The sequence below is a fragment of the Rhamphochromis sp. 'chilingali' genome (assembly GCF_963969265.1).
Source record: "Rhamphochromis sp. 'chilingali' genome assembly, chromosome: 11".
In the NCBI taxonomy this organism is placed as follows: Eukaryota; Metazoa; Chordata; class Actinopteri; order Cichliformes; family Cichlidae; genus Rhamphochromis; species Rhamphochromis sp. 'chilingali'.
In genome coordinates this window covers 11,279,447-11,304,250 of record NC_137938.1, presented here as the reverse complement: position 1 = coordinate 11,304,250, position 24,804 = coordinate 11,279,447, and the positions used below count along the sequence as shown (strand labels likewise).

The 24,804-nt window shown below is 38.6% G+C and overlaps 1 protein-coding gene across 1 annotated transcript; it reads left to right on the top strand.

The window, feature by feature from the left end:
- Positions 1-2,742: 2,742 nt before the first annotated feature.
- On the top strand, positions 2,743-21,876 carry LOC308406100 (lysophosphatidylcholine acyltransferase 1). Its single transcript, XM_080896938.1, has 14 exons — positions 2,743-3,162; positions 7,743-7,882; positions 8,975-9,189; positions 13,496-13,608; positions 13,736-13,796; positions 13,957-14,015; positions 15,361-15,395; positions 15,797-15,851; positions 15,968-16,050; positions 16,584-16,709; positions 17,048-17,201; positions 17,613-17,711; positions 18,070-18,211; positions 18,417-21,876. Exons 1-14 carry the CDS (start codon positions 3,040-3,042, stop codon positions 18,641-18,643), a joined length of 1,632 nt encoding a protein of 543 aa, XP_080753064.1. The 5' UTR covers positions 2,743-3,039; the 3' UTR covers positions 18,644-21,876.
- The last annotated feature ends 2,928 nt before the right edge of the window (positions 21,877-24,804 follow it).

Genomic DNA, 24,804 nt, shown 5'->3' with positions numbered 1-24,804 from the left:
ATTCATTAATGACAATTCTGTGAAACTTCCCCTGTGGGATTCTTAAATTAGCCATTTAAACACAAAATACAAAAAGAAACATAAATAGCAAAACACCTCAATGCAGATTTTGGACAAGTTATGGAAACAAACAAATGAATCTCCAAATGAACTAAAGCCTAAAAAAATGGATGGAAAATACTTATTTTGTTTGTTTATTTGAGAATAGTCACAATGCAAACCATTAGTCCTAGATTTCGTTGTTTCATACTTGGTTAGTTGACTAACAAAGAGCCACTGTGTGATGAACTACGTTTGGGACAAATGAAATGTGTGTTTGTTTGGGGTTTTTTTTGTTGGGTTGTTTTTTTTGTTTTTGTTTTTTGCCTGTTATTGATTACTGATTGCTTATTGAACTGATAGGATATGTTGTCTGTATGTTCAGGCCTATGTCACCTTATTCATTTAAATTCAAATCTGTTTAAGCTACATATTTACAGTTCTGCAATTGGTCTCTTTGCAAAGCAGAAAAGACTGCTATCTCATACTTTAGAGTTTATCGTTTAGTTAAGTTAAGTTAAGTTAAGCTCTGTTCAAATTCACTCTCTTATTCTTCTTCTGGCTCCTCCTTTTAGGGTTTGCCACAACGCACCATCTGCCACAATCTCACCCTATCCCTAGCATCTTCCTCTGTCACGCAAACCCTTTGCATGTCCTATTTTACTACTGTAATGTTGGCCCCAAGAAACATAAGCCGGAGCGAATATTACGACAGCAGAACTTTTATTTAATACTGTGGTTTTGTACTGGGACACAGACACTCCCGCTCTCTCTCACTGCTGTCACGTCCGCTCTCCTCCTCCGACTGTCACTGCCAACATATAAAGAGAGACAATCACTGACAGATCCCCAGCACACCTGTTCACCCCGCCCCTGCGCCGCCCCGGGAGCTCACTGAGTCACCCCTCCTCTGCAGCTGGCCAGAGACCACACCCACGCCACAACTACATCCATGAATCTTCATTGTATACTGTCCTCGCCATTGTCTGACTCTCTTTATACATACCCTGCACCACCCCTTACGTACTTTTGACTTCCTTATGCAGTACCACAGTTCTTCTCTTGGTACTTTGTCATATGCTTTCTCTAGATCCACAAAGACACAGTGCAACTCCTCCTGACCTTTACAACAATTCTTCTCGGTCCTCAGGCATTTTTAGACAGGTCCACACCGACACAGGTCTGTCATTCACCCTTCATATTCACCCTACATAATTTCCCCTAGGGATCAATAAAGTATTCTGATTCTGATATTCTTCATAGCTGGCCTCCCTCACTCTTAGTAATCTTCTGCATTTAATGATTCAATAGCTGTCCTTCATCCATCCTCCCTCTTCATTCATCAGCTCCTGAAAGTACTCCTTCCAAATTCTCAACACGCTCTTCAGTACTCTGTCCTTAATCACCCTGACCTGTTGCACATCCTTTCCAGATCGATCTTTCTGCCTAGCCAATTGATACAAGACCCTTTATCCTTCCTTAGAGTCAAGCCCTTTTCCCTTGCCACATCCCTCTTTGCTGTACACCTACATTCCCAGTATTCGTGTCTATTTCCTTCATCTCCCCACTTTTTCTTTGTTGACCTCTTGCTTTGAATACTTTCCTGTACTTCCTCGTTCCGCCACCAAGTGTCCCTTTTCCTCTGCCCAGAGGATACATCGAATTCCTTCTTGGTAGTTTCCCTTTCCACTTCTGCTGTACTTTTGCAGTCACGGGAAACTCTACATGCACGCTACTCTACTAAGAAAACCAAAGAGCTCATTGTTGACTTCAGGAGACACAGCACTGACTTGGCCCCCCTTTACATCAACGGGGAGTGTGTGGAGAGGGTCCACACCTTCCGGTTCCTTGGTGTCCTCATCTCTGCTGACATCTCCTGGACAGACAACATCTCAGCAGTCGTCAAGAAGGCCCAACAGTGGCTGCACTTCCTGAGAGTCCTCAAGAAGTATAAGCTGAACTCCAACCTGCTGCTGACCTTCTACCGCTCATCCATTGAGAGCCTGCTAACCTACTGCATCACGGTATGGTACGGCAGCTGCACCATGGCGGATAGAGTGAGGCTTCAGAGTGTGGTCAAGACAGCACAAAAGATCATCGGCTGCCCTCTCCCCTCCCTGATGGACATTTATTCCTCCCGCTGCCTCAGCAGAGCAGCAAACATTATCAAGGACAGCTCCCACCCTGGGGTTTCAACATGTTCAGCCTGCTACAGGTGCATCAACACAAAAACCCACAGACTCAAAAACAGTTTCTTCCCCAAAGCCATAACCACCCTGAACTCACACATGCACCGATAACACAGCCGCCCCCCACAGCCGCTGCAGAACTGTGCCCCCCCAGCATGTTTGCACTGAGTAGGAGATGCTCTGTATCTCATAGTACAACTGTATAGTGACAATAAAGGTATTCTATTCTATTCTATTCTATAAATTTTAACCCACAAGCACACCGTATTTATGTGTGCTTGTGTTATAAATATTCATTTTTTAAAAAGTGAAACTAAATTAATAAATATCCTCCCAAATACAAATATACAAACAAAACGTAGAGCAAATTGATCAAATTATTAAAATTACGACATTTTTGTTAAATGTGAACGCAGCATCACACCATGCTGGGCACAGGGGATCGACATGGGTAAGAAAGATTGTCTTGCGCATGCGTGATGCATGACGAGTGGAACAGCGGCTCCGTTAGCATCCAAAGCTAGCGGACTGGTTTGATTGGGGAGCACGGTGTGGAGGAAGGACTCCTGCGATATCGGCGACTTCAGACATCCCCAGCTAATCCTCGAGCCAGTCATCATCCCTCCATGCTGTCCAAGAAAGGGAGATAGCGTTAATAGCCCTGCACTGCCAGCTCAATTAGCCACTGTCCAAGACAGATAAGGGACGCTACGTTTTGCGTGAAGAGCCTTCCTTTCAAGCAGAATCAGTTTTCTGACTGAAGTATTAAGAAATACAGCTGCAGCCACGACTAATATTACCTCTATAAAAAATGAGGTTGCCGAGTAACAGACAATGTGTGATGGAAGGAGATGGAAAGAAAATGGATCAAGCTCCACCGGTCAGAAACCCTTTTGTGCACGTCTTGAAATTCACCCCACTGGAAAAAGCAAAGGTAATTTTGTGTATGTGTTTGCACGCATTTTTTAACCTATTCATGCAGTTTTAGCTGCCCGTGGAACACTATCACTTTAGTGCGACACAGAGTCATACTGGCAGTTATTTAACTGATTCCCTTGATTGCATGCATTCAGTTGAGCTAGTATTAGCTAGTCAGCTAACATTAGCTACATACATGTTGCTTTTTCTCCGCTATCTTGTCGGTTCTACTGCCTTACTTGAATCCCCATTGAAAGCGCGGGGGGTCTTTAAAACAATCGCCTTAACTGTAGAAAGAATGTCCCATTTTACACACGACTACCTGATGTAAAGCTTGTAAATCACCCTGTCTCTATAATAGGAGAACGAAAGTCAGTTATTTGAGCATGGCTGCCTGTCCAAGAGGGGCCTAGCTTGTTGCTGTTTAATTGTTACTCCGGCTATTAGAAAGGTTTTTTGGTGGGTTTCACTATATTGGATGACAACATTTGTGTACGTCGTTTATTTAAACATGCTTCTCTTCTTTTTTGCTCTGGCTTCGTTGGTTATCGCGGTTCAATTAACACGTGAGGATTTGGAGAAGGGGGGGTTGTAAACCGGCAGACACGTTTTTTCCAACCCTCCTCCTGTCTACAAATAAAATGGATTTCCCCACAGCTCTTAATGTTCAAACAATTTGCCTTTCTCGTTGAAGATGGAGCAAAACTTTATAGCAGCTATTCGTCACTGCTGCTGCACGTAATCAGATTTTGGGGCTTTCGGGCTTCTCTGCAAAAGGAGTTAATTGGAGAGCAAGTCAGGTTTGCAGCCACTAGGCTTACACTGATCAGTTTCACTTTAAAGTCATGAAACTGTTTAAGTGAGAAGTACAGACATCGTTCAGCGGAAATTTGAACCCTGCACAGATTTACCTCCTTCAGTATTGTCTTGTCCACTTTTGCTACGTGTTGCATTAGGCACAGATAATGAGAACCTGCAGTCATCATCTGTAAGCTTGAGTATTAGACTGTCATGTTCTTGAAAACTGGGACTGCATGCGAATTAAAGGCACACATGGCCCATGTGTAGTTAACCTCATATGATCTCTCGAAATAGCTGACACAGAGATGTGTGTGCACCTGTGCGTTCATTCTAAACAATTACTTGCAATTGACTGCTTATTCTTAACATAGATAATGTAATATGTGCTGTGTTAGTAAACAATGTGGAATTGCAGCACAGCTATGTGTTAGGTATTTTCAGTAACACAGCACAGTAGAATGGGAAGGCCAGAGTTTATGAATGAGGCAGCTCTGCCATTCTGTAATAGAGTATGGTGTTACAGATACACATAGTGACTAGGTGAAGGTCAAGCACATCTCTTTATTTGTTGCTTTTTTCCCCATAGAGACTGGAGGGAGAATTGAGAATGTGTGGTAGATAGGTGGATCAAAGCCAAGAGAATAGGCTTACATTTATTAGCCGTTCCTCAAGACTAAAACAAAAGTGTGGTTTCTCCAGCAAGTTTAATATATAAACAAAAGGGGAAGAAATAAAAACTTGTTCATGAGACTTTGAGTCTAACAACTGGACAACTGATAAGTGACACTCAAAGAGGCTACAGAGAGCATCGTGCTCAGGTCTTGCTTTCACATCCAAATGATCAACCCACAGAGTCTGTTTTCACTTCAGAGAGAAAGGGAACTGCAGTATGTTCTGTTTATTGTAAAACCGGACATTGTCACAGTCTTTCTAGTGAAACGCACAAACTGAAGAAGTTTGTGTTGCATTGGTGTTTCACAAATGCGAAAGACTGCCTCAGTTGTGTGGTGATAATTTAATTAAGTAATGGACAATAATAGCAGGATCAGAGGAGTTGCTGTCAAACCATAAAGCTTTAACTTTATATAGTTTTGCAGGCTAACGGCTTGGGAACTGATAGGCTGTTAATGAATTGAGAATTATTCTGCTTTTGCATATTTTTAAAAGGAATAAATTCTTTTCACTGCTTTGCTGATGCTCAAAGTGGATTTCTATAAAAAGAGGCAATCGTAATAAGGTAGATAATTCTTACTAATGGGGCAAATGACTAATGTGGCTAAATCTTGGATCAACTTTAGAGGCTTTGTAATTCAATACTTACCCATTCAATCCACATAAAGTTGCTCATGCAATGTCTGTAAACTTTAGTCAAGTTAATTGACTGAGAGCTGATCAGTAGGGTGACTTTATGGCAATATTTTGTGATGTTCTTGATTAGATTGTGGTCAGCCAATATTCTATTTCAAAGAACTGTTCCTGAGAAGCTTCAAAAGCTGGTGAGGTGTCACAATGCATTCTGCTAATCTTAGGAGTCTGATTTTGACAAGCCTAACCTAAAGGCCCAAATCTGTCTTTGTGTAGTGAAAGTGGAAACATTTACAACTTCTCATAATTGCACAAAACCGTACCATTAAATAATATTTCCTACATGAATGCCAGAACACAGGGTTCGCTAGCAAAATGCTGTCCTGTATATGATAATTGCTGTGATTCACTACTCGATGAGCGATGATATTGTGGTAACTTTTTAGTATAATTAGAAGTTTTATGTGGTCTGACATCAAGAGTGGGCACATCAGTTGTGTATAGTGCTTTGGAAAACAATACCTCCTGCCCCTTCATAACTAAATGGCCTTCAGCATTTGCTCTATAGTATCCAGCATCTACATCCACACTGAATAATAGTATGAGGGGTATGATCCTGCTCATGTAAAAGTTGTAGTTTATAAATGTTGAACATGAAATGACACAGAAAAGATTGCAGACTGCAGGTCTGATAGAGCATAGATTGATTGGCAGACCACTGCGTACTGTATTACTGTTGGCATTAGCATTGCGAAGAACCATCACTGTTCTCTAAACTAAATCTCAGCTTCATTTTTTTTTTTTTTTTTCGTTTGAAAGTCCACTCCCAGAAGCACTGTCTTTTTCTTATACTTTTGCACGTTAATATTTCCAAATCAAGTGAACATTAAGGGTTTTCTTTCTTTTCTAACTCATCAGCGCTAAAACGAGAGGGAGTGGTTAAACAAAAACCCTCTGGGCATATGCAATTCGCTTGGATTTTTATTTGTCAATGCTGCTAATTCAGAGAAGTGTTTTACTATTAATTTGTTGGCATCTCCTTAAACACAGGCTAAAATCACTCTATTGTTTTTGTATTTTTGCTGATATTTAAAAATGGAAGGAAAAAAAAACCCAAATGCACAAAAAATCATCTTTGAGGTTAGTGTGGAACTGCGTGTATAGCTGATGTTTAACACAGAGCTCACTTTCTAACTTAGCCTTCTGTTACATATGTATGATTATGTGGTTTAACAGTGCACATTGTTTTCAGCCTCTTGGGACTTTAATTAGGACAGAAAAAAGATTTATACAGTCTGTTAGATAACATTTTTATATTTGATTACATTATAAGCCCTAAAATAAAGTTTTTTTAGCATATTGCTATACCTCTTAAATTCCAAAGAGTCCCTTTACTAGCATTGCCTGTTGACATTCATGTATTCCTGTGCTTTGAATTGATCTTTCAACATTGCACAGGTTAAGACAGCGGTCCCCAACCCCTGGGCCTCGGACCAGTACCGGTCCGTGAGTCGTTTGGTACCGGGCCGCGAGAGTTGAGGCTCAGGTGTGAAATGTATAGTTTTCAGGGTTTTTATCGGTTTTCAGCGTTCTTTTGTTATTGTTTTTATCGTTAACTCTGTTTTCCTGGGTCTTTTCACGTGTGTTATGAATAAATCTTCTTTTTTTCGGTACCGGTACTAGTTTTATTTTGTTGTATTTATCCGCGACACCTTAAAGGCCGGTACGTGAAAATATTGTCGGGCATAAACCAGTCCGTGGCGCAAAACAGGTTGGGGACCGCTGGGTTAAGACATTCTTAACAACAGGAACCCCCAGCCCCCTTTTTTGAGAATGTGTTTGGCATTTTAAAATGCAGTTTAAACTGAATTTGCTGTTAGATAAGAACTCTCTCCTGATAAGGTAGGCCACTTAGACTTGATGTTTAACAGCAGTGCTTGCTATCAGGACAAATATTGACAAAAGATAAGGTGTGCTATCAGGGTCATGAATAGCTTTTAAATAAACAGTCATAACTGAATCTTTAGAGTGAGGTGCAAGGATTATCAGAGCCTCTAAGAATGCACAACTTGGTATATAACATGTCAGCTTTAAAGGATATTGCTTGTGAGTATAGGAAGTAAACCCATAAGACAAATTTGTATTGCGTAGTCTTAAATTATAGGAGCTATGTTTAGAGGCCATGCTGCAAACTCGCTGCCATTTATACTGTGTAGGACACACATATTAGGCACTTGTTTGTGTGTGTTGCTTATTTTACAAACACACAGTCATTTTACTTGTTTGAACTGCAGCCTGAGACCATTGTTGTTCGACCATTAAAGCTCCAGTTTGGCAACCTGAACAGCTATGAAGTTGCTGACATACCCATCCTGTAAGAGATCACTTCAGTCATGGATTCATTCTGTAGGCTGAAGTCATCCTTTTACAAATAAGAACTGTAGCAGTATAGAAAATAACTGATCTTTTTGCTTTTTCTCTATTTCACAGATTGCGTTAATGACAGTCACGCTATTCCCCATCCGTCTACTCATAGCTGCATTCATGATGTTGCTGGCCTGGCCTTTTGCCTTCATTGCCTCAGTGGGGCGCTCCGAGACCACCGTTGAACCCCAGTGCCTCTGGAGAAGGTGGGTGTTTTTTAATGTATAGCTTTCGATAATTAAAAAAAAAAAACAACTGGTAGAACTGGCTCAAAGTTCAGTAATTAAGCTCGAGTGGCTCCATAGTGTAATGATTTGCACATCGGCCTAAGAAATGAAAGATCCCTGGTTTCCCTTTGGAGTTGTGGGCATTCAAACATGGAGCTATGGCGACCCCTCTTGAATGAGGGAGTTTAGAATGCAGAGTCTAGTACTGTTAAACTAATGTGCATTGTTATGGTAGATTTGTGATGTGCTTCCCTTGCATTACTCATTTTATGTTTTCGAAGGAACTGCACAATGAAATTTGTCAAAGTATGTGACTTCCTATGTTTGTTGAGTTTGTACGATAGCATCCATGTTCAAACATGTTTTTGCCAATCCAGCACAGTCTTTCTATAATTTAGTTGTGGAGGTGGTGCCTACTTCCTCCTGACAGTAGCCAGTATAAATTGAGGAATTTATTGATTTTTAAGACAAGAAACAATTGCATAATCATGAGCATCGTTAATATCAAGTTTAGTTTGGCTGTTGACAGCAGGCCCTGTAGGGTTAAAGCACACAGTTCTCCAGCTAGTCTTTGCTGTCTTACTCACTTTATGATGATACCAACCAAGCACTTTTTGTTGAATTTAAAGCTCTGATGTACTTAAAGTGCTGTGTGTCAAATAGAAATTTTGTGATACTTCTGGTAAAAGGTGTTTTTTAGTGAAACTTAAATTATAGCTAGTTTCTTGATTGGCCTTGACTGGAAAGATGACGGATATAATTCTGTCTTAAGTTGTGAGATCTCACCGGTAATGTTAGTGAAGAAACAGCGTGAGAAGTAATACATTTGAAGAACTAGACCCCACACTGTGCATTACAGGTGGTTATGGTGTCAGTTCGCTTCTGGTCACCAATTATTGACGCAGTTTATTTTCCATAGCAACTTACAACACTAATCCTGTGTCCCTTATGACTCTATTGTGAATATTGGTACTGCTGTTTTAATAAATTATGCTATATCATTTAAAGTGTTTTCTTTTATTTGCAAGAAGTGAAAAGTGCTTCTCACACATGGATGATCTTGTTTTCCAGACTGGTGGACATCATTCTGAGAATAATCATGCGAGTCATGTGGTTTGCGGGAGGGTTCCATTGGATGACTGTGAAAGGGCGAAGGGCATTGCCTACAGAAGCACCTATCCTTACCCTGGCACCCCACTCTTCTTACTTTGATGCCATCCCAGTCACCATGACAATGTCCTCAATTGTCATGAAGGCTGAGAGCAAGGATATACCTCTCTGGGGAAGTAAGTAACCCCACCACCACACACACGAACACACAGGCACACACAAAAACAAAATCTCATTGCTCATGACAGTGAGTTACTAGATGCATTTCAGCAGCACGTGAGGGAAAGATGATATTTGTGGTATGTGGCTTGTACAAAGGGGAAGATTATCAGTACAGCATCAGTAAGACAGTTCCCATGACTTTGCTGCCGTTACAGTCAACAGGGGATTGCCCACTCTGATTTGCATTTAATTTTGATAAGTTAAAAGCAAGTGTAGCTTGGTTTTTGTTCAGCCTTGTGTAGCTTGGTATAGCAGTGCTATACCTCAAAAAAAAAAAAAGACAAAGAAAATACAGATGCTATGCTGTAATGAAAGCAGATATTATACTCCAGAACAACACGTTTGAGTTTTCAACTGTGACTAAACAAGGTAATTTTGTTAAAAAGAAAAAAAAGTCAAACTTGAATGCTCAGTGTTACACTGTACTCACAACATTCTTTAACCCACAAACATGTCAAAAGGAGCCAAGTCAAAATACAAAATATAAGTGTCTGGATAAAAGACACTCAGACTAATGATTTTTTTTTAAATTTTATTCATAGCCAGACATAGATCCCACAAAGCCAAATGCTTATTTAGCTAGCTGTGTGGCCTTGTCTTTGCACAACTCAGAGTAACATCCAGAGGACCGGCAGGACTTGCTTAGACGCACTCAGTACAATAATATAAGTCAAATCCTATCAACTAGGCTGCAAGTTCAACAGTCTTCTCAATTGCCAGTTCAGTCACCGGATCTTATGTCCCCGTAAGCAGAACATGCTGTGAAGGTGTTTATGTGTTATTTTTGCCTGCCTTTCTCCTCCTGCTCTGCCTGCTGAGTCAGTAATTAGCCACATTGTTAGTTCCAGGCTGAGTGAAGCTCGGCCAAGTTAAAGCAGCTTTACTTGTGTTGCAGGATTACGACCATATTTCAGCATATTTGTTTATTGGCAAATTGTCTGTTTAAACAATATGCAGTCAGCTATTATGATTTGGATTAGCTGGGCTAAAGTGTAAAAAATGCAAATGAATGCATTTGAAATTGTAAAAATATATTGAATTTTATGCTGTTATTCTATTGTTTCTACTATCTCAATATTGGCTTTCCCTAAAATGTTAAAGGGCCTCTAATGTTCTTTAGGGTGACAAGTCCTTTTGGACTTGCAGTAGGAACCAAGCACAAGGGCATGGCCACGTGGAATCCAGAATAAGCATTAAGACCTGATCAGCCAGAATGACGTGTGCAGAGCGACTTGTAGGGTTCTTGCGAGAGATGTAATCCCTTCCTGTCAGCAGACAGCTCACAGTTGAAATCATTTCTTCTTCTTCTTGTCATGGTCTCACCTTCTTCTTTCTTCATTTTGTTCCCTTACTACTCTCAAACTGCTCTCTTTCTGTTGACTTTCTGTATGAGCAAAGAGAGGCTTTTTTTTTTTTTTTTTTTTTGGTCTCGGTAAAACGAAAGATGCTTCTGCTCTACAAAGTCTTTAACCCTAGTCTTTGCCTACTCAGTTTCCTGTTTGTCATTGCACATGTCCCTTTGCACGTCTACTAGTGCACAGATTGCACATATATTGGACTGTTCAAAGTCAGAGAGAGTCAGTATGACTTAAGGGGAACAGATTTCTTTAAAAAAAAACAAGATGAGGACAAATATAAAGCAGAGATGTGTTTCTGTTAGAGGAGTTAACCTGTGGAATAGTTATGACAGTGATTTAAAAAGGTGTAGTTCATTTTCCTTGTTTAAAAATAGAGTATTAGAAAAATATATAAATCAAGAATGAAAAGAGCAAAAAAAAAAAAAACCCCAAAAAAAAAAAAACCTCTTGATTCTTTTGCTTTGATGTAGTTACTTATCTAAGGTGGAAAGTTTTTTTTTTTTTTTTTTTTTTTTCTTGTTTGTTTGGTTTTTGCTTTGTTTTATTATTTGCTTCGAGCTGCATGCAAAAAGATATTTTGTGAAAAGGGTTGGCGTAATAAGCAAATGCTTCAGCCAATACCTTTTGATTAGCCTTGTCTCATGCTTTCTTGCTTTGTGGTAGATCTTTGTTCTGTTTTCACTGAGATATTTGAATGCTAATCAATAAAAATCAAATCAAAATCAAAATATTTAAATTTGTTCTTTCAGTTATTATGCACCAACAATAATTTCACTGCATTACTCAAGAGTACTTTTTTGGCTGTGAAATGAGCAGTTTTGTTGTTACGGCACAAAGAGCGCTGTAGATGCAGTAGAGAAGGTCAGAAGGAGCTGCATTGTGTCTTTGTGGAACTGGAGAAAGCATATAAGGTGCCAAGAGAGGAACTGTAGTAGTATATGAGGATGGTGCAGAAAGTGTATGAGGACAGCAAAACAGTGGTGAAGTGTGTAGTAGACGTGGCAGACGGGTTCAAAGTGGGGGGGTGGGATTACATCGGGGATCGGCTCTGAGCCCCTTTTTGTTTGCAGTTATGATGGACAGGTTGACAGATGTCATCAGATAGGAGTCTCCATGGACTATGGTGTTCACAGGTGACATTGTGATCTATAGTGAGTTGAGGAGAGCAGGTGGTAAAGAGCCTGGAGAGAAGAGGAATGAAATTCAGTGAATGAGAGGGAGATGGGTGTAACAGTGAAGCTATGAGGGTAGATAAATTTACACTCCAGGGGTTAACCAGCCAAAGCAATAGACAGTGCTCTATAGATGTGAAGAAGAGAGTGCAGGCAAGGTGGAGTGGGTGGCAACAAGTGTTAATGTTCTCATTGCACCTTACATTTTAGTGATAGGGCTTAGAAAAACAAACAAATAAATAAATGGTCTAGCATTACATTGGGCAGTTGCTCTGTACCTGATAATATGCACACAGTTAACTGGTTCAGCACTGTTGTTGTAGATTGTGTCAGTATGTAAAGGTTAAAGTTTGTTTCAAATGCAGGTGATTATCATCAACCAAGCCAGCAGCAGTGGACTGACAAAAGCTCCAGCGTGTAACTACTGCCAGCACAAAAACTGTATCACTGTCAACAAAATAAAAAGAATCATATCATATAGACGGACATAACAAATAGTCATACAGCCACCATTACCCCTGTTGTCCCTGGTTGTTTTTCACAGATCGATAGTTGCACTGACCATTACTGTTGTTTTGTTGTGCTCTGAATTGAAATCGCAGCCGGAGGTGTTTCAAATCAGTTATCCCATCATCTGACGATGGTCTCATGGTCATGAAAACAATGATGATTAGAGGGCTGTATGTTATGTCCTGTGTGTTTTAGTGCCACCTTCTGCCTGCTCAGAGTTCCTACAATGGAAACGTGGCTTATATTTAAACATTAGATGAATCAGAATCAGAATACTTTATTAATCCCAGGGGAAACAGTTGCTCAAGGCAGTAAGAAAATTAACTAGTTAAAAAACAATATACTACAAAATGGTTCTTATAAATACAAATAGCTCTAATATATAGATATCCCAATATATCAAACAAAATTGAATATGGATAAAGTTTTAATTGAGGTCCCTCTCTTATCATACTTATTTTGTTATTGTCTCTGTACAGTATGTGCAGATCTTAAAGGTGTGCAACTACTGCATTGTGTATGTGTGCTTTAGATGGAGGAACTGTACATAAAGATGACCACAGGCAGCAATGATTTCTTGTGTCATTCAGTGGTGGATTTGGGTAATCTCAGTCTGTCACCGACTGTGCTCCCGTGACTGGCCAGCATGTCACTGAGTGGGTGGGGGTTATTGTACAGAATTGGTTTCCTAATCTGTCATCAAAAGAGGAAGTTGACATCAAATGTGTGACAGTTTTTGTTCCTTAATAGCTGTGTTCCTTGTATTTGTGTATCTCCTTCTGTATATTTATGAGTTATACTCACTGAATAAAGTACACCATTAATTTTTTTTTTTTCTTACAGCAAAAGGAAATGCAAGTACAATGTAAGATATATTTAACAATGATTTAATCCTGCAAACTTTTTGTGGATCTTACAGATTTTCATAAAATTATGCGTTTTTGCTTGAAATGTATCTAATCCCAGTCATTATTGGATACGGTTTTTCCTTTGTGTTAAAAACTTTAGACTTTTGATTGAGTTTTGTGCCTGCAAAAGATTAGATCTCTGCCCAATTAAATTATTCTGTGTAGTGAAGCGTTTGTGCTTTTGATGTTTGACAGTTCTACATTTACGATTGGGATATTTATTGCAGAAATAGAAGTATTTGTTGTTTGCAGCAATGGCTTCTCAAGTAATTTCTATCTGAATTTCCTCCACTGTCTTCCTTCTGCTTCAAGCTTTGATTAAGTACATCAGGCCGGTGTTCGTTTCCCGGTCAGACCAGGACTCCAGGAAGAAGACTGTGGAGGAGATCAAACGCAGAGCCCGCTCTGGAGGAGAATGGCCTCAGGTAAGTTGGTGAAGTTATGCAAGAGTCACCATGTTGCACCAATTAAATGCATGAATGCCATGATCTGTTTTTACCAGACATTGCAGTAAACATCAACCACTAACTAGTTTCCTTCTCATACATACAGATCATGATTTTTCCAGAGGGAACGTGCACCAATAGATCCTGCCTAATCACCTTTAAGCCAGGTAAGTACCCATGTTTTTTTTTTTTTTTGTTTTGTTTTCTTTTTTAACTGTGTAATTGCTATTCTAATTTTTTCTTAGACCAGCATGTTTCCTTTACAAATATAACAGATGAAAACTAGTCTCCTGTCTTGTTTTTGTTGTTGTTTTTAAATCCTCGTAGGGGCCTTCATCCCAGCTGTACCAGTGCAGCCTGTGGTCATTCGTTACCCTAATAAACTGGTAAGTAAATTGGCAAAAAGTTGTTTTTTTTTCCCCCCTTAGCCTTTTTGTCATTAGGTGATAGATTAGAAATAGGAGCTGTGAAATGTAGAAAAAAACAAAACAAATCTAGAATCGTGTCCTGTGGCATTAATTCATTTTATTTGGAAAAGCACTCATCGCCCTTTTTGTTCCTCAAACCAATTGACTGGTTAACCATGATGCTTTTGTTATGGAATTTTCAAATACCCAAAATGTTTTGTTGATTGATGCCAATTTGTTTTGCCATTTTTTTCCTCATGATGGCACTATTGGCTTTACTTTTATGATGCCGAAATTCATGCACAATGATAATAACTGTGCAATGATGCACAGCAAGGCTGTTATCTGCTGATATCACAGCAAATTATCTTACTATGACTGCAGAATTTAGTCATTCAAAAGCATAACAGCTTTCTGAGACATAATTTTACATATGAAAATTATGTCTGATGAAAATGAAGTCGGTGTCCACAGCTAGAGGAAAGAAAGGGGGTGGGTTCCACAGCTTTAAAGAGTTAAAAGCGATTTCAGAAGAACTTAGTTTTTCAGCCATATGAAATCACTCTAGCTGAGAAAAAACGCTAGTGATGCCCATTTTGCCCATCTGTATTCAGCCGCAAAGCATTAGAACGAAGTACAGAAACCAATTTTTAATAACTTCTAGCTAGTCTGTGTGAATATTAATTCCTGGGCTGCCTCATTTGCATTTAATAGGTGTCATTGCGTGAGAACAGACTTTTTAATATAATGGTAATAAAAAAAAAAATTCAGTCTGCCATGAAGCATAATGGATTTTGAATTTTATTGACACACATTATCTTACTGTGTTTACATTTAAGGGATTAAACATAGCATTTCCATTTTTTTGGAGCAACCTTATTTTGGAAATGTCCATAAAAGGATAGAAGCCTTCCAAAATTTAAAAGAATAAATAATCATTAGCACAATGAATCTCTTAGCTTTGGAAACCTAAGCACGTATCCAGGTGAAGTCTAAAGCTAATACATGTTTTCGCTCTGAGTAAACGCATCAAAACTGTAACATATTGAAACCTGTATGAAATGCTTGTTGGGGGTGTCTGAAAAATGTTTGTCCAAACTGAATTTTAATGTGCTAGAGTTGAGTATTTAATTGCACACTTAACTTACCATAAACTAATTACACTGTAATCATTTTTAAACTGATTGAAAATAAGCTGCCTGTGAGAAAGAAAGCTGGAGCAAAGTTATCACTTGAACCAAGAAATAAAAAGTAAAAGTGTGTTTGAGAGACTAATAATTTGTCTCTTCTTCATGTGGTTTGTTTATTTATTTATTTTTAACAGGACTCAATCACATGGACATGGCAAGGCCCAGGAGCGTAAGTACAGAATTTCACACTTTCTTAATTTAACACTTTGTGCATTCTTTACATACTGTAACTAACATTGTTTTAAGTCAAAATCAGACATAAATAAAGAACTAAACTCAAAATGACAAATATGGAAATTGCATAGTATTTACACACAATCTCACATGACTTGATAATTTGACAGTGTTTTAATTAATTTATTCTCGCACGTTACCTTAAGCTTTCCCAGCTGGAACTTAAATATTAAAGGGTTTGAAAATTTGTGCATTAAGAAAATTAAATAAACAACAAGAAAAATGTAAGAGGTTTTCAGTTGACGTGTTGTCTGTGCAGGGCTCTCCTTTTTTTTTTTTTTTTTTTTTTGTTTGTTTGTAATTTGTTGTTGTTGTTGATGTCCTGTTATTATCCAGATTCCAAATTTTATGGCTGACACTCTGCCAGTTACACAATGAGTTTGTGATAGAGGTAAGTGTGCATTACTGTCAATACAGATAATTGCATATCTACCCGTATGAAAAATATGACTCTGAGAGAGATGCTAATGATTTTAAAAAAGATATTTTTGGGGGGGCTTTCTACAGTTTCTTCCCATCTATACACCCTCAGAGGAGGAGAAGAAGAATCCTGCACTCTTTGCCATCAATGTGAGACGTATCATGGCTAAGTATGTTGAAATAATTGATCATATTATATACATTTCAACAATTTATGTACACAACACAAAGTTGACTGAGGTTATTATTCCAATTCCAATTTTGCCTCTTCATTTAAAAACGGTGAATGCAGTGAATGTCTCTAGCTGTAAAGTTGTATTAATCCACATCTTTTAGATTTCCATTGTCATCTAATTATTAAATAAAGTATACACTGTTTAGAAACTTTGCATTTTTCTTTAGAAGTATAATAATTATATATAAAATACAATCCTAAATGAATGTGAACCACCTAGTTATCATTGTCTTATGCTGTGTAAGGGCTATACTTGCCTATTAGATTACTACATTTTGTGCATTATTGCTTTGAGCTACACATGGGGAAACTTCAGCTCTGCAGATTCATGGAGAAAACTTGGAACATTGTTCCCAACTTCAAAGTAGATGTATCAGATACTTTCTCTGCGTTATTGGCCTTAAGCAAAGTTCATATTGATTTGCACAAACTGATGTCCCATCATTCTCTCTCCTGTGTGGTGCACAGAGCCCTGGGGGTACCCATCACAGATTATTCATTTGAAGACTGCCAGCTGGCCATGGCAGAAGGCCAGCTGAGGCTGCCAGTCGACACCTGTCTGCTGGAGTTTGCCAAGCTTGTCAGGAGACTGGGGTGAGTCATTCAAACTTTCCAAGGCAATAAACCTATCAAAGATGACTAAGTAAGGGGCACAAGGGTGAGGAAGGCAAAATATTCTCCCAACACTGCAGGGATTTAGCGTTTTGCCTAGCAGAGAATGAAAGAGTCGAAACAATGAAAAACATGTAGCTTGTTGGGGGGGAAAATGCAAATGAGTAGAACGGAGCACATAAATATTATACAGTATAACTGTAAAGTCTATAGAGTTGTCATAGCTTGCTCATTCTCAGGAGCACAAGTCTTCTCATTTTTTTCCCCTCTCTCTTTGCTTACACTGTTATTCTTATGTTATTATGTCATCGCTGTCCCAGATTGAAACCACAGAACTCCGAGAAGGTTTTGCAGGAGTATGGGAACAGAGCCAGGAAGCTTGAGGGGCAGAAGCTGGGACTGGAAGGCTTTGCACACTTCCTTGATGTGCCAGTTTCAGATATGCTGCGAGACATGTTTGGTCTTTTTGACGAGGTAAAAACTGCAGCGACCTTTTACTAATAACCATGATTGCTCTGCAGTCTTTCACAGTGGTTACTGCTGCTACTTGAGTGCATTTTGTTTTATTATTTTCACGTTTAGTTTTTATTATGCAGATACAGAACAGCAGTTTTAGAAAAATGCACAACTGAAGCAATATTCGTTCTAGTTTGGGGCGTGATTGAAGTAGTCTGATGAGAAAGTGCTTCTAGAAAACTGGATTGTATGCGCTTTCTTTAAACTAAACTCAGTGTGCATATTTGCATAATGGAACCTAAACAAGAAAAGATTTGTTGCTGCAATGTGTTTTTGACCTAAATGGCTATCGGCCAGATGCTTCTGTGAAACATAGCAGTCTTGCTCACAGTCTGATTTTATTTTTATTGTGGTCTCTTGTCTTTTCAGCATGAAGATAACAGAATGGATATTAGAGAATATGTGATAGCCTTATCTGTTGTATGCAGGCCTGCCAAAACTCTGGAAACAATGAAATTGGCCTTTAAGGTAAGATTTATGCTTATCTGACCAACTGGCAGAATAGTTTTGTGCTTCATAAGCACCAGCATAACATTTGCTCCATTAACGCATCTTCTGGGTAGTACATTTATATTTGTCCCATATTTCAAAACCTTTCAAAATGCTTGATGAAGTGTGCATTTAGGGTTTCACTGAAGCCGATCAGTTACTCTGGGTATCTATAAATCAGCTTGATGAAGTAAGGTGAGAAGAGCATGATAATCTTCTCTTCTTACTTGCTTGATATTTGAGTTGAGCAAGGGCTGTCACCTTATATGCTGTTCAAGTGGCCCTAAAGCAAAGCCAAGGAGAATGTTTTAATCTTATCATATTTCCTCTTCCCCAGATGTTTGAGGCAGAGGAGGATGGTGCCATCACAGAAAGCGAGTTAGCAGTTATACTTAAGACAGCTTTAGGCGTGAGTCACATCAGCGTGTCACATCTGTTTACCGCCATTGACGTGGACAACACAGGGAAGATCACATTTGGTAAGAGATCGAATAAAACGGCCATAAAAATATTTCACTGAATTCTTTTGAGCTATAATTAGTTATCAAAGTGAGTTTTTTTCCCCCTCATGCATTGGATTAGATTTGACAACCAGGACACTTTATTTTAAGATGCCCTCAGTCTCTTGGCAGTTTTTCCTAATGCTGCCTTTGTGTCTGGCACCCCCATGTGGTCTTTTCGCAGACAAGTTCAGAAACTTTGTGGAGCACCACCAAGACTTTGCTGACGACTACCTGTACACAGAAAACACAGACCTCCACAGTGCTCCCTACAATGATCACCAAACCCAACCCAGCCTGTCGACACTGAAAGTGAAAGGAGCCGCCGCCACCAGCAAAACGGCTAATGGTATCTGTCCCGAATTCAGCGACCACGATGGCACAATAGATGGACTCAAGAAACACAACTAAAAGAGTTTAGAGAAATTGGATGGGGAAAGCAAACCCCTCTCCTGGTGAGAGGAGTGTTGTGTAAGGAGAGCTGTAAATTGCTGAATAAGAAGGGACTATCTTTCATTAATCACAAATACAAAAATCAAGTTTACCATAACCTTTTATTACCATTGTATCCGTGAAATTTATGAGATTTTCAGCCTCTAAAAGGTTTATTTTGTTACTTTTTTTTCCTCTTCCATAGTAAGATTTGTCAGAATGCCAAACAATGGCTGTTAGGGTTACAATACTTGAATACTTGAAGCGCAGGCACATATTAAAATTTCTAGGGCAAATTCTTTTCCCTCTAACAGAGTATGGACTGTCCTTTTGTTTGATATTTTTTTTTATTATTTTTTAAATATATAAATGAGGGGAAACTGAACAAAATGAGCCCCCAGTCATCTGTATTTGGTTATCATTGATTTGTAACTTTTATCCATTTCCTCTCTTTATGATAGCTGCCTTTTGAGTAGAAAGTGCAGAAAGGATGGGCTCAAGTTAATTTAAGCAGGATTGAGGATTAAGTGCTGAAAAAGGAAGGCCTGAGGGTACCAGTGACAACTGTTGGACTACTTGAAGCATTTAGCTTCAATAGCCACATTTGAGGTTAACTAGGGTCTCTGCAAGTTTGTGGTCGTACTTGCTATGAGCCTGGTGTGTGTGGATGTATTTGTACATAAATATAATATTTGATTTCGCTCAGGGTTCAGAGACAAAATTGAAAAACTTGTATGATGTCACAATTTTTGGCGTTCAATGGATCACATGCATGTACATTCCACAGTTTGGTCATTTCTCACCCGCATAAGTTTTTTTTTTTTTTTTTTTTATGTTTTAAAAGAAATTACACTTGGACCAAAAATGCATTTGATGATTTCACGTCACCTTCTAGGTTTGTTACTGTCCTTTTGAGCTAGTTGTGTAATGTTGAAAAGAATGGAAAAACATCACTGTACGTGACCACTGAAAGCACATTCAGTTAAGTAGCTTAGTTGGATATTTTAAAGGCAAAAGTGTATTTTCTGCATTACACTGTTATCCTTGTAGGACCATATTATTGTCAATTAATCTTCCCTAATGACTTCCAGGATGGAGTTTGCTCCTTAGTCATCTGTAACATTGTGCTTCATACACCCCATTTGAGGGACCAGTCTGTTGTTTGAAATGTCCGCCTGTAATTTTACTTTTGGATTCTCCCCCCCCCCCCCCCCCCCTCCCCCCCCTTCCCTCCAGGGGGTCTGATTTAGTCACTCAGTAAGGGGGTGAGGTTGTGATTTCAATTTTAATGACAGTGAAGGGATTTAATAAAAAATTAAGGTTAAGTAGTTCCTCATTTAGTTCTTTGGTCAGATTTTTATTTTATTTTTATTTTATTTATTTATTTTATTTTGGAAACAAATAAAATGAGGGATTTTGGGAGATTATTTTAAATCACATTTCCATCTCATCTGTGATCATTCATAGTGTATATGTGTATCCCATTATGGCTTTCAGTGAAGCAATATTTCACATCTCTTAAGCCTTCTCAAGATGTATGCTTTTGAAGAGTTCTTATATGCATTTTGAATATTCCAAATGCAGGACATTTTGTGAATTTTTGATATACGTATATGACTGATTTTTATTTTCACTGCCATGACAAAGATCTGTGATCTTCTCTGCAGATTTTATTGTTGATAAATGAGCCACATTTTATTTTTCTTTGTGTAATAATGCAGTTGTTTTTGTGCTGTATTCCTCTTACACTATGAAAGGTTTATTGCTATATTATTACTACTCGTGATGATAGCCTTGAATCTGTAGAATTTTTATGCGAAAATCAAGAATGTATAGACAATCTTGTCACAATTGGAAGCCACTCGGCACTGATCTCCAGTGGACATTTTCCTAAGGAATTAAGGTTTCAAAAGTTTTGTTTTCTGTCTTTTTCACACACACACCCCCCTTCCTCCTTGTTTTACTAATGTGTGATGTGTGCAGGTTGAACTAAGTAAAGTGTGAGTGTGTACATATGTCGAGCCCTGAGGTGAAGAACCGCCACATGACGGGCCACTTCATACAGACACTCCAGACTGCACACATGTCATGACAATCTTTTGGTATTGTCTCCATACTTTGTCATTGAAGTTTTATCGATTTGTGCTTGCACTTTAGTAGCTTTTCCTTCTTAAATATTTCACATTGCTCTAAAGCATGTTGCATTTGTAGACAACAGTATTGTAGGTCATTTTAATGTGATTCTTTTTTTCTCATGTATTTGTTACAGTAAAGGGAGCACAGAGAAAAGTATAGATCACAAAGAAAGCTGCCCCCCCCCTTCCCTTTTTAGCCCTACTTTTCTGCAACATCTCAGGATTGTGGAAATTTTGTAGCCTGAAATTGAATTTGTGAACTTCTGGGACTTGGCATCAGTGTAAAGATTTGAATGACTTAAACCTGTTTGCACCGTGAAATGGATAAGTATTAAATGTACTTCTTAGTGATGTGATTTTTCTAATGCATAGTTAACAGTTCACTCTGTATGTTTGAAACCATACTGTTTTTGTATATAAATGGGGAATCTTATTTTGAATTACGGCTGAAACAGGAAGTCAATATTTCAGCACCTGACAGAATGCGATTTATTGAGCCACAGTAACCCCTCCTGCAGTTTTATTTTAAATGGAAAGCTCCACTGGACGGTCAGAGGATGATGATGTACTATGATATGTATTCAAGTCAAAGATCTGCTTTTTATATAGTCAGTATTTATATTCAGAACAATTCTGCATTGGGGCTATATGAAAATACTATTTAAATTTCCTTTCATGACTTTTTTGTCTCCCTCCACTCACATATTTTCATTTCAGGTACCTCAGTAGAGGCAGTGTTTTTCCTGACTTTGTATCAGTCTGAGAAAATGTAAACCTATGAGAGAACTTGTATGCTATTACTGCCTGCTTAAACAGTTTATCTAACAGTGAGCCTAAGACGAAAGACTTGTGTACTCTGAAAGAGCGATATTAACTTTCTGATGGCTCACTGTATATGGACCATGAAACTGAACTACTTTTCTCCTGTAGCTTTACTTCAAACTTTTTTCTGAATAAGTTTTTGTTTTTATTTTGTTAATGCATTTTGATGATTGAGAGTTTTGAATTTGTTCAGGACTGCTATGATATAACTTGTTAATGTGACTCGCCGATGGAATTAAAGAAGCATCAACACTCCTCCTGTCTGTCACAGTGTTATTGGGTCATTCTGTAACAGAGGTTTTATTATGTGAGGTTGGGGTGCAATGACTTCTACATCAGTACAAGAAAGCCTTTGCAGTGAAAAAAATTCTATTTGTAATTATGAATTTAGCTTTACTGTATAACGCATGTTAAAGATATTGAGGAAAGTGTAATTGCAGTATCAATTCTTAAATTGTTTTAATCTTCCATATATGCCTTACATCTATAACCATGAATTATAAGGTTGATAGAAACGTAGTCAGGCCACATGTTCATACAGTCATCTATTTTCTTGACCTGTTATTGCAGAAATGCCTCCCTCTTGAGGAAACACAGAGAAAATGCAGTGGGGTTTTTTTTGTTTTTTTTTCTTTTAAGTCCAGTATGTTGAGCTGCAGTAGGCTGCATGACGGAGACTGGGGTAGGAGAAATCCATAATGGTACAATTTAAGTTAAATATCTAGCAAATTATGTGACTCACAATACGTTGAGGTCATGTTTATGAAATGATTTGCACAAGTATATTCAGCCATTTAATTTCCTTCCAGCTCTGTTTTTTGTCAGATATACTTTGGTCACCTCTCTATAGACGTTAATCTCTGTTCTGTTCACCCAGTTCCACCACTTTGAGCCACAGTGAAATGTTTTGACATAAATTATGTGCATGTGACACACTATCCATGTACATAATGGGTTACTCACAGACATTCAGAGTTCACAGGGGATGGATGCTAACAATACTGGTCGTCCCTTGACTTTTCCTTTAGTTCCAGAAGTGTGTAATTCAATGAATTTATTTTCCATGCACTCTTGTTACTTAGGGGCCTCTATAGTGTGACCTCTAGTGTGTAGCAAAACTAGGCAATTCTCTCTGCCATTCTGTAAAACATCCAGCAACAATATGCTACCATGCTTGCATAAACATTTAGTACAAAACCTCAGTGTGTATGTACTCCCTGAGCAATTACCATGGCTGAAGACTCTTCAGTCAGTTGAAACCAATTGCTCAATAACTGTATGTAAGAGTTATTATTGTTCCTTTGTGGTTACCAGAGGCTTTGTATGTAACTGAAAAGTGTTAATGGCATTTTCCCAATTAGAGAACACAAGTAAGTAAAAAAAAAAACTGTTTCAAAAATAATTTATTATTGAATTAGACTTTCAGGAACCCCCCCTGTGATGCTCAGGAGGTTAAATAGGTTAGTCTGTGGAGGGGAGGAATGTTCTTATTGTCTGAAATGAGTGCTTATGCTCATGACTCAATGGGTTAAGAATTTGTCCTCATTCCTTCTCCTGTGTTTCTTTTTCTCTCCTTTCATGATCAAGCAGACGGCGCTCACAAGGAGAAAACGGGCTTGTGCATCTACTAACCCTCTCAAATCATCATCTAGATGTAACTGCTTATTCAAAGGAGAAAACTCATTAGAACGAAAAGGAAAGTTTCAGGTTGTAGTAGTTACCAGCCAGTAATACTGTATTACTGGCTGGTACTGTACTGTACTTCTTCCCATTTTAACATTTTTCTCATTTTCTTTTCCTTTTGCATTGCCTTTCACTTCCTCCTCTGCCATTCTTTCCTCACCCTTGCCTATCTTCTGCTCCTGCTTGCTCCCCTCCTCCTCCTCGTGACCCTTCTCCTCTGGGTCTCAGCTGTTGCATTTATGAAAACAAGACACTCGATTATGTTCAACTCATCGTTGTCCAAGCTCTGTCGGAAACCTCATAATTCCAGCACGGCTTACATCGACCCAACAACTTCTGATACGAGGCTTGAAGGATGATTGCACTTTAAAGGTGTGTGCGTTGTGTATTGTGTCAGTTGAGCTGGGGTTGGTGGACAATTGATCACCACGATTGGCTTGCAAACAACAAGTTGCCATTCTAAACATGAGTTATACGTCCGTCCAAGGGGAGCAGGCTGATTGGGTTATTCAATGCCCTGGTCCTGCTGTGGTTAAATCTGAAATGGAAGGGGTCTAAGTGTCAGTGCTGATTCTGTTTTGCCTGCTGAACATTACAGGTAATGACATTTTTGCTTGGACACGGTGTGTCACTTGGTCACTGAGATCGTTTTAAAGGTAGAAGGGGGGGGTATCAACTAAGAAAGACCTTTGATGTTAACCTTGGGTTTTACACATAAGAGGCAAAATTATTAAAACCTCCCAGAACACCTTACTTCTACTTCTTACTATTAAACCCCAAAGCAAAGTTTCATTTAGTTCAATTAGTATTTTGTTTGTGTGTGTGTTGTTCTTTGTGCGACTGACACTGATTTCAAGTGGGATAGGGTTCGATGCATATTATTATTAGATACGGTTGTCTTTTCTTGCTGCTGCTCACAGTGTTTCATTTCTTTTGAGGGTTTTCGCTAATGCTAGCTGCTCCAGGAGACAGGTATTGTTATAAGCTAGTTTGAATCTCAGGTGAAACCAAGTTAGAGATTTGATTTTGAGAGACTGAATCATTGCAGTTTGTTGCATAATGGTATTCTGTGTTCATGCTGATTCGGCCAAGCCAACCCTTTTGCGTATTTATTTTGGTTTTTTAGACATTTTTTAAGACAAATTAAAATACATTTTTTCTAATTATATATTAAAATTGTTCTTGTTATGGCAGCTTATGCAAATCATATATTGGTGATAATGCCTCAGACCCACTGCAAATTAATTTACTGAATAGTTTTATTTTGGAGGTTGAAGGAGCTGTATGGTTTTCTCTTTTTTCTACCACCGTCTTTCTTCTATCACCTTATTACTTTGGGTATTGAGATTGCAATGAATTGCTGCCAACTGTATTGCTGTTAAAGGTGAGTTCCCTGAACATAAAACCAAGAAAGTCTATGAACAGCTTTAACCACAACCACTCTACCTTATATAAAGGGTGGCTGTAGCTCAGGAGATAGAGCAGGTCATCTACTGATTG

What these genes read in the sequence shown, in the direction of transcription:
- LOC308406100 (XM_080896938.1), top strand. Translation starts at nt 3,040, where the DNA reads ATGAGGTTGCCGAGTAACAGACAATGTGTGATGGAAGGAGATGGAAAG. An exon ending in TGTTTGGTCTTTTTGACGAG is followed by an intron (nt 17,202 to 17,612) that starts GTAAAAACTGCA and finishes TTGTCTTTTCAG; the next exon opens with CATGAAGATAACAGAATGGA. An exon ending in CACAGGGAAGATCACATTTG is followed by an intron (nt 18,212 to 18,416) that starts GTAAGAGATCGA and finishes GTCTTTTCGCAG; the next exon opens with ACAAGTTCAGAAACTTTGTG.